Source organism: Primulina huaijiensis, chromosome 10 (assembly GCF_012295235.1).
Source record: "Primulina huaijiensis isolate GDHJ02 chromosome 10, ASM1229523v2, whole genome shotgun sequence".
Taxonomy (NCBI): Eukaryota; Viridiplantae; Streptophyta; class Magnoliopsida; order Lamiales; family Gesneriaceae; genus Primulina; species Primulina huaijiensis.
Genome location: NC_133315.1, coordinates 1,235,497 through 1,246,076, shown reverse-complemented (window position 1 = coordinate 1,246,076; position 10,580 = coordinate 1,235,497). Strand labels below are relative to the sequence as shown.

Genomic DNA, 10,580 nt, shown 5'->3' with positions numbered 1-10,580 from the left:
AAAAGGTTTCAGGTAAGATATATGACTGAAAGCTTACAACATATACAAGTTCAAGTGGTGAAGAACCACACAAGTAACGTTTTCCCCGGAAACCATATAATAAGTAAAAGATTCTCCTACAAAGTTAAAGAAGACATGTGATTCAATCATTCAATTAGTGGAGGATGAATCATTCAACCACCACAATATGACAAACCACTAACTAGTGGTACACCAACCAAAAAATGTTGTCGATGACAACTGGAAATTTTTTTTACAATTCTGAAATCTGAGTTTAAAATCTGAAGAAGCTTCTATAAATACAGGTCATAAGAAGTTGAAATATCGATCATTTCTTCAATTTCTTCTTTCAATAAAATTCTAATAATTCTCTTAATTTATTTGTTTTGTAATTCCATCTACTATAAGTAGCTAAACAAGTTTCTCCTCCTCTATGAGAAGTTACTATGTAATAATATTATGTATGTTTGAATACAATAACTAAGGTTTTCTGCCCCTCTCATGAATTATTTTCAAATTAAATCTATTTATTATACACCCTGGGATAGTAAACGACACATGGTTGTGCTAAGTGCTGTCGAAAAGATCTGAGTTAGGAACCATCTGTTGTGATTGTGTGGTTAGACTGTAAGAAGCAGTATGTAAAATACGACGAATACGGTCCGACAGTATTCTGATCAAATAAGTAAAATATTTAATTTATGTCACAGAAGTCTGATGAGCTAATAATAATAATCTCATATATATGGTATATAGGTTAGAAACATTGCATAATCTTATACTTTTGGACAAATTTGATAGGTGTAACAATATAACGTAATAAAAGTAAGTCATGTGCAAATCATTGAAATTATTGAAATTAGGATTTACATATGGGAAAAGTAAGTCATGTGCAAATCATTGAAATTAGGATTTATCTTTAAATATTTTTTAATATTTATTAATTTAATTTAATAAATATAAAATAACTGATTAACATGCCATGAGATATATAAACGAATCCATGGTGGAATATCAAGTCAATTTTAACATTTAATTTTCATTCTAGAGTCAAACTAATTCAAATCAAACACCCTTATTTTTAAATTATAAAAATATTAAAGTTTTTAATTAATAAAAAAACAAGAAAATCTATTTTTGTTAAATATACATATCATATTAATATTATATTTCAATAAATTCTTTATTTTTATATACGTTTTTAAATTTTAACATAAAAAATTATTATAAAAATCATTTTTTATTTTTTATATTAATATAGTATCTAAAATATTCATATAAAAATTATTTTTTAAAAAACGCACACTCAGAATAAAATAGTGTCAATTTAAAATCTAACCCTAAGTAAATTTTAATTTTAAATATTAGTCTTTTAGAATTCAAAATTTGATAAATAACATCCACTTAAAAAATTAATTAATTAATTAAAAAACAAAAGAAGAGTAGAAACAAAAAGGAGAGAAAAGAAATGGATTCTTGTTCCCTCTATTCTTCTCATCCTTCTCACAAGGATTCTTCTTTTCTTTATCCTTCACTCATTGGTCTTCTCTTCAATTTTTTTCCTCTACATTATGCAAGAAAATATTGTAGTCATTTGTTTCCTAAAAAAAGTTTCAATTTTTCTCAACATTGTCATAGATTTTAAATCAGGTGTAAGTTCTAATGTCATCTCGATTTTTTTTTATCGATTTACTGGTTTTTATCACAATGTATATATTGTAAATATAATTTTTCATATATTTCATTCTTAATTGTTCGGTCGCCCAAACATTACGGGTTCAGTCGCCTAATTCTGTTTTCAGTCGCTCAATTCTGTTTTCAGTCGCCCATTTTGATATGTTATGTCATCCGATTATATGTTAAATCATTTAATTTTTATGACATCTTTATTGCTTATTTTGTATAGGAATGACGATCATCCAGATTTTGATTAATTCTAATGGAGAGTGGAAGAATGATGAACAAGGAACTTATACATGGTTATCCGAATATAAAGAATGGACAATTATTTCCATTGATGGTAGTAGTAATTTGACCATAGAATGTAATTGAACATTAATGTTTTTGTATGAATGAATCGAACATATTTTGTACTATTCAATGTATAAAAGGTGATCAAATTAATGTTTTTTGGACTATATACTATATTATAGTATATTATAATCGTGTGAGTATAAAATATAAAAGCGACGTAAAATAATTCAAAGAGCGACTGAGAGCGACTGAGTGATATATGATTCTTATAATAGAAAATGCGAACAACGTCACGTTTGGGGTCTATTTACTCTATTTTAGTATAGTATAATGGAGTGATAGTGTGAAATATAAAAATAATATCATAATACAAATAGCGACTGAGAGCGACTAAGTGATATATGAGTGATCTACTAGAACCACTTGATGTACTATAAAATATTGTTTTTAGCTTATTTCACACTATTTTTCATTTTATATCTCTTATCCATAAAAATATATCATAATATATTAAATAGCATGTAAAGCATGAACTTGCTCATTATTTTTTTACTATGTAACTCAGTCGCCATTCGGTCGCTCCCAGTCGTCATTCGGTCGCCCTCGGTCTTTTTTACCTTATTTCACACTATGTTTAATTTCTTGATTTCTTATCCATGAAAACGTACCATAATATAGTAAATAGGATATAAAACACGAATTAGCTCGCTTTGTTTTTACCATATCACTCAATCGTCATTCGGTCGCCCCCAATCGCTTTTTAGCTTATTTCACACTATTTTTCATTTTATAATCTCTTATCCATAAAAATATATCTTAATATATTAAGTAAAATATAAGACGTGAACTTGCTCACTATTTTTACTATATGACTCAGTCGCCATTCGGTCGCTCCAGTTGCCATTCGGTCGACCTCAGTCATTTTTACCTTATTTCACACTATGTTTAATTTCGTAATTTTTTATCCATGAAAATGTACCATAATATAGTAAATAGGATATAAAACACAAATTTGCTCATTTTGTTTTTACCATATCACTCAATCGTCATTCGGTCGCCCTCAATCGCTTTTTAGCTTATTTAACAATATTTTTCATTTTATAATATCTTATCAATAAAAATATATCTTAATATATTAAGTATCAAATAAAACATGAACTTGCTCACTATTTTTTACTATATAACTCTGTCGTCATTCGGTCGCTCTCATGTGAAAAAACAGGAACCAACAATTAAACAGAATACAACAAAACTCTGAAAAACAAAGCTTCACGTATTCACAACAAAAGCAAACGATTTTGTATACTACGATCGTACTAAAAAAAGCATCAATGATCAAAAATTTACAAAGAGAAAAAAAAACTAGTTAATCGGATTTTTTCCCCACATAAATCAGGACCAATAATTAAGCAACTGTTACATATAAAAAACATATAAACTTTTTACCGAAAAAAAGAAGAAAAACACCGGTGATATAATCGCATGGTAAATTCAGCTTTTAGTAAAAAAGAAATATTCGGAAATACAAAACTTTCGTCAATCGATGATCGGACAATTTGGATGAATGATTAACGCGTCGCCGAGGTATGGATACATACAATTAGCAAATCCAACATGGAGTCGGGAGAATCGAAGAGAGGAAAGTTGATGGTAAATCGAGAGATAGTGGAATTTGGGTAACAACGCTCACAAGTAAAAGAGACTTGCATATAAAAAAAAAGAAAACATTAGTTTAAGGTTAAAAAAAAAAAAAATTAAAATATTAAAAATGAGGATATGATAAACATTTCAAAAGTGAGTGTTAGTTTTTTAAATATGATATTGTTAAGGGTTATTTGCCTAAATTTCCCAATAAAATACAGGAGATTCTCTTGAACGAAGTTCTAACCCTTATCCTTATTAAATTGAATTACCAGATTTGTCCCTGTCATCCTCTTTTCCACCACTTTTTGACTTTTGTGCTCGTAAAGGCACCCTTTTCTGCCTTCATCATCTGCGTGAGTTCTCTGGATTGAAGCTGAGAAAAATGAGTAGATTGAAGAGATTTGAGGTTATTGACTACTCCCCCTCATATTTCATCAAAGAAACCTCCATTTTCAGCCCATCCAGAAGCATTCTGCTGAACCCTCGCTTCCCTTCCTTCCCCTTTCTTGAAACTGAGCTTGACCAGGCTTTTGAACTTCTGCATTTCTCCCCGAATCCACCCTTGTTTTTGGATGAATTCGACGCTATCACGGATCTGATCCAGATCTTGGAATACCCAGTTTACTCCACAACTCGCCGGGTCACCCGCTGTAGGGAACTTGGGTATGGAACCGAGCGTCATTTGCAGTCGCTCAGCGATCGGGTGTCGGATTTGGAGCTGGGTTTTGACAGGCTCCAGAAGGAGAAGCCGAGGAGGAGGAAGAAGATTGGGGAGAGGAAGTACACGTGGACGGCTGAGATTAAGGGCCCTGAGAAAGATGGGGTTGACCGGAAGTATAAGTTGACGGCGGAGATCAAGGACGGGAAGGATGAAAATCATGGGCTGGAGAAGAACTACAAATTGACGGCTGAGATTAAGGGAAAGGGCCGGGATCGCGCGCCGATCGAGAGAACGTACACTTATAAGGTATCGAGTGGCGGCGGAAGGGGCGAATCGGAGAAGGGTGAGAACAAGAGATGCGAGAAAGGGAAAGGGAAGGGTAAAGCTCGGATTGTTGAGATCGAAGATCCCTCCGATCATCGGGCTGTTGTTTTAAGGCAGGTTAGTATGTGGATCTATAGCCATTTTCGATCGACATTTGTTTATGTTATCTGAATTCGGGGAAAGCAGAGGAAGAAGAAATAGATAGCTTGAAAGATTAGGGTTTATGGGGCTTTTGTTTTTGTGAATATTGTACCTCTGAGTGTTGGCTGGCAAGATTTTTAATGTAACTTTGCAAAGCATGAAAGAGGGTTCTCAAAATAGTTTATTTCTACTTTCACTGCATGATATATGAGGTCATTTTCAGTTTTACTGGCTTATATTTGCTGTATTCTGTGTTATTTTGCATCTTGTGACTATAGACTTTTGCCAAGAGAGTGGAGAAGAGCAGGGGTAAGAGAAGGGTGTTGTCTCCAGAAGATGCGGCGTCGCTGATTCAGATTACTTTCCGAGCTTATCTTATTCGAAGATCTCAGGCTTTACGTGCGCTTCGAGAGCTGGCTGTTGCCAAGACCAAGCTAAAGGAGATCAGGGCTTTGTTCCACAACTTCACTTATCGTAGACGCCTCACCCGCGATGCGGAGGAGCGGCAGAGGTTCTCCGAAAAGATCATCGTTGTTCTTCTCACCCTTGATGCCATCGAGGTATCCGAAAGCTGCATGTGGACATTCGTATAAGCATAATGTTTTGTCAAGGGGAGTTATGATAATCCGAAACACCACTATATGAAATTACGTCTTAATACAATACCCTTATCCCATATCAGTTTGTGTTGGAAACTTGGAAGGATTTATATCGAGCTCTTCCAGTAAATTTGGTTCATCAGGAACAATTATGAATGTGGTGTAGCTAACTGTGTTCTGTCTTGTTTATAATACTTAACCTTTCTATGTATTGTTTGAATTCCATCAGGGTGCTGATCGAACAGTTCGAGCTGCTAAAAGATCTATGGTGGACGAGCTGGAAGCAATGCTGGATGTCGTAGACCCTCAACCACCTGGGAAATCCTTCTCCACGAGGAGGAGACAATTCGATATGCCCGATGGCACAATGAATAAGGAACTCGCAGCAGGTGTTGCACAAGTTATTCAAATGCTCGATCAAGAGGCAAATGGTTCCGAAACTCTCGAAGAATGATTGTTACACCGGTTCGTTGTTTAGAATCACTTGGTTTACTTATCCCCCTGTTGTATTTCGTGTGTGTTTTTCGATTATTGTTAGTCAGTGGCTTAAGAATATCAGTTCAAAAGCTTGGCGAGGTTTCTACTTAACTTTGATCCTAAGAACTGATGTCTTAATTTAACTTTCCTGCTGTTGAGTTGTCTGTTTTTGGAGATTACTATGTTATTTATAATCGGTTTTTATCGTCTCTCATGTGTTTTGCCTATTATTTCACTTTAAACTTTTAATTTGTGCATGTGTAGGTAAAACTTCAAAGGGTGATGTAAACCTTTGAAAATATCGATTATGAGTTTGATTTGCGAGCTTCAACTTGTAAATTCGATGGTAATATTATTTTTAACACTTCAAATCTTAATTTTATTTTAAATTAATAAATTGTAAAGAAGCATTCAAAAATTAGTTTGTTTCACTAGCTCTAGAAACCATATTCTTTAGCTTCTAAGCGTGCTTTCGAGGGTAATCATGAAGAATGAGTCGTGGAGCCAATGTCGAACTCGGTCCCGAAGGCGATTATTTAGCAAAATCACGATGAAAATAAAGATGATTGAATCGAGGGCATAGCAAGTGACAGAGAACAAGCACATTGTGTAGTCTTCTTTAAGATTTAGATTGTTTTGGGAGCCTTCTTTGCGTTTGGAGTCGATGTCCACATCTTGTGCGCTTTTTTATACTCAGCAGTCTCCGGTATCGTGTGTGTTTGAGTACCATTTAAAGATTCTGGGCCACTGATTTTGACCTGCAAAATGGTGCTGGGCCGAAATAGAAAGTGGGGGATCACATATGTAGTTGAAGTTATGAGTCATCAAATATGAGAATCGGTTGGGTTTCGAGTCGAGTTCGAGCTATTTTCGATGCACAATTCTAAGGAAGCATAGGTTGTTTGTATTGAACCTTTTGTGACCTTTTTTGTCTTGCTACGATATCAAAACACACAAAGATTACCTATTTTGCAACTTCAAAAGAATTATCTTTCGGAGAAAATTATGACTAAACAATGTATAAATTAGATATAGGATTAAATATATATCTGTATTACTTTTTTTTTTTTTTTGAAATGATATGTACTACTTTAAACATTTCCAAAACAGTTATTAATATTTTCCCCTTCAAAATAAGATTTAAATTTTAAATAATGAAAGTAAAGCCAAAAAAGTTTTACCAAACACATCAAAAGGGTATTTCCCTTGATGAATGCTACGTATATAATACGTGACAAAAACTTGTGTGAGATAGTCTCATAGGTCGTACTTTGTGAGACAAATATTTTATTTGGGTCATCCATGAAAAAATATTACTTTTCATGCTAAGAATATTACTTTTTATTGTGAATATCGATAGAGTTGACATGTCTCACAGATAAAGATTCGTGAGATCGTCTCACAAGAGACCTACTCATAATATGTAGGGATTATCTTGAATTTTTAAGTTTGTCGGAGGGTCAATTGGTAACTTCAGTAAACTTTGAGAATCGTTTTAATAATATAAAATGTAAAAAAAGGAGAAAATGTAATTTGAAATTATTGAAAAAGAGAAATTTTCACCGTTTATATTTGATATATGAAATGGTGTGTACACGTTTATTTTGGATTATTGAAATGTTCTGCATAATCTCAAACTAACATTGTCAGTGCAAAATCTGCTTCCCTTTTCATTTAGAAAAATTTTTGTGACACATTCTTACGAGTTAATTTTGTGAGACGGATATCTTATTTGAATCACCAAAGAAAAAATATTATTTTTCATGTAAAAAATATTGCTTATTATTGTAAATATGAACATGGTTGTTCAGTCTCTCACAAAAGACCTACTATTTCTTTTATAGGTACGTGATATTTTCATATATTGGTAGATGTATTGAAGTATCGATGCTTATAACTCATCCGACATTATGATTTCCCATTTTTGAAACCCGATTATAATAAACTCCTTCCACAACTTATTTTTTTAAATGTAAAAATATTTTTGAATATCATTGGTGTTATACTGATTTTTTTCAACGAAAAAACGGACACAATAAGTTAAACCCGTGGGATGAAAATAACATGTTTGAAGAGGGATTCCTTCTGGAACATTTGGTCGACCAAAAAAAAAAAAACATCTTGGAAGAAATTAATGTACATATGATTAAAAATTTGATGGACGAAATTAATGTATGGATACATTTCTCCATTTTTTTAAAAAAAAATACATTGTAAAATTTATATTTTGAAGAGTTGAATTGGAAAATACGATATGCGGTTGATTAATGTGTTTTGTAATGTCAATTATGTTGGTTTATTTATTTATTTATTTTTTTTGTGATTAATATTCTAGAATTTAGAAATATAAAATTTCGAGTTACAATATGAAATAATTACATTATAAATTTTTCGAAACAATTGAAAAAATTAACTGTAAGGAACGTGAAAATGAGATAAAAGCATACAACAAATATAAATATATATATTTATATACCTGTCCGACTAATAAAAACAATTTCCTTAATCATTAAGGAGTATACACCTTCCTTTTCATAAAAAGTCTAACGGTGAACCGATAGGGAAAACGGGGGCTTAATTACCTTTGGTTTGATTTAAAATTGAATGTGTTAAAAACTAAATAAGAAAAAAAAAAACCTAAAATGTGTATATTTTTTAATTTCAAAATCGAATTTACTAAACCAATTACTTTAGTACATTATTTAGGTCGTAATTTGGAGGTGAAAATAGATGTCGAGATTCATGTTTAACATAAACGATAAAAACGTTGTGTGTATCATATATCAATGTTGTCCCAGATATTGTAACACCTAGTGACAACATGCAGCGGAATAATATATCACACAAATAAATAATTTAAATAAAAATAACTTCGAGATAATTATGCACAAGTATAAATATTTGCGCGATGCCTCATGATAAAATAATTACTAGAAAAACAACTTAAGTTTACAAAATCAACAGTAGTGATTCTATGAAAAACTATCTTTCTTAACATGTTAAGGAATCAAATTGCATCTTAAAACAAATAATCAGACTTAAAACGACTTCCATGTTAAGTCCATTTAGCTCTGCCAAAATTTGATAGCATATCTCCCCTGAATTTGATCATGTTAGTGTGAGTGTTGTTAGAAATGTTGTCATCGCAGAGAAGAAACATGAATCATATTGTATGATAAGAGCATAGCATTAATAACAACTACTTAAGACCTAGAACATCTGAAGCATAAAAATAATAGGCAAATATAATAACTACAATCAGATCACTGAACACTTTTGTCGGTAGTTTCTGCATCTTCTTCTTTTTTTTTTCTTCTTCACCATTATCATCTTTTGTTCCCGATGGTCCAACTTCATCAGTTTGTGCACCAACAGTCTGACCGTCTCCTCTTTTTTGTCCAGAATGGAAAGCCACTTCCAATAGTAGTGAGCCACTTGATCTTCATAGTGAATGATCAGTTCTTTGGCTTGAACAATTTGTTTGAGGAAAAAGTCAATTTGGGCTTGGAGAAGTGCTGGTGTGATCATTATCATGATGCCATGTCCTGAGGCTGTGGTGCCAACGTTTGGGGCAACACGTGATTCGGATCACAGATTAGCAAGTCTAAGCTAGCTTTGAGATCTTTGCATGCAATGCATAAATGGAGATAAACAATAGTTCAAAAGAAGTATTCAAAAATAAAATAAATCTAAACTAAAATTACGACCAATTGGTAACGATGTTAATATAAATCGAATAAAAACACTCCCAGGTGAAGTCAAAAACTTGTTGCACTAATGCTTATTCCAAATGTACGGTATCAAGTTTTCGTACGTGATTAAGTACAGATATCGTTATGACAGATATTGTATATTCAAAAATATACTGAGTATTGTAATTAGAATAACCAAACTTTATTTAGAAAATTTAAGAGTATGATTTGATTATTTACTAATAAATAAAATAAATTACAGCACATAAACAATGAAAATCAGTGAGAGAGAGAATTTGTAAATACGATTTCACTTGTTCTCCAATATATTTAGTTATTATTGACATCTATATTCATAAATTCAACTCGTTTCCTAACCAAGATTTCTTAATTCTTTCTACTCGCTTTCCCAAATGATAAGTAGAAATTAATCACTTAATATCGATTCCAGTATTCTGATTAGGAATCAAATATAAGATCATATCAATAGCACAATAATTCTTTCAACGGCTTCAATGGAGTAATAGGTCTCTCAAACTCTGTAAACAAGTAAACAACAATAATGTATTTTCATATTGTTCTATTTGAAATCTCATCTCCTTGGTGCAGATTTCAAATAAATATAATAATTCAAATAATGATCAAGTAATTGAACACAATAAATCCAAAAAACAAAAATAACCAAAGGAAAAAAAATCAAATAAATAAATCCACGATTCAAATATATAGTTCTGATCAAACTACCTCGTCCTCTACACAAATTAGTTAGTTCATGACAAAATAATATGAAAAACTAGACATGTTTTTCAACATCAAACTAATCAAATAAAGAACTAAAAGGAGAAAAAGAAAGATTGAATCTGAATAGGCGATTCCGTCCCTGGAAGACACGTTCTTCTTCTGCGTTCATCGTTTTTGCTCTTTGTTCTTGACGTTTCTCTCTCTATATGTTAGTCTGTGTGTGAACGGCTCTCTCTCCTTTTGTTTTTGTTCGTGTGCGGCTGGATGATTTTCCCATAGTTTAGGGCTATGTGTTTTATATTCGAGAAAATCCGCATAATCCATTTC

General features: G+C 32.1%; 1 protein-coding gene across 1 annotated transcript; it reads left to right on the top strand.

The window, feature by feature from the left end:
- The first annotated feature begins 3,874 nt into the window (after positions 1–3,874).
- Positions 3,875–6,029, top strand: LOC140986363 (BAG family molecular chaperone regulator 7-like). Its single transcript, XM_073454572.1, has 3 exons — positions 3,875–4,720; positions 5,023–5,304; positions 5,573–6,029. The coding sequence occupies exons 1-3, from the start codon at positions 4,001–4,003 to the stop codon at positions 5,795–5,797; spliced, it is 1,227 nt and encodes a 408-aa protein (XP_073310673.1). The 5' UTR covers positions 3,875–4,000; the 3' UTR covers positions 5,798–6,029.
- The last annotated feature ends 4,551 nt before the right edge of the window (positions 6,030–10,580 follow it).

What these genes read in the sequence shown, in the direction of transcription:
- LOC140986363 (XM_073454572.1), top strand. Translation starts at nt 4,001, where the DNA reads ATGAGTAGATTGAAGAGATTTGAGGTTATTGACTACTCCCCCTCATAT. An exon ending in GGGCTGTTGTTTTAAGGCAG is followed by an intron (nt 4,721 to 5,022) that starts GTTAGTATGTGG and finishes TTGTGACTATAG; the next exon opens with ACTTTTGCCAAGAGAGTGGA. An exon ending in TCACCCTTGATGCCATCGAG is followed by an intron (nt 5,305 to 5,572) that starts GTATCCGAAAGC and finishes GAATTCCATCAG; the next exon opens with GGTGCTGATCGAACAGTTCG.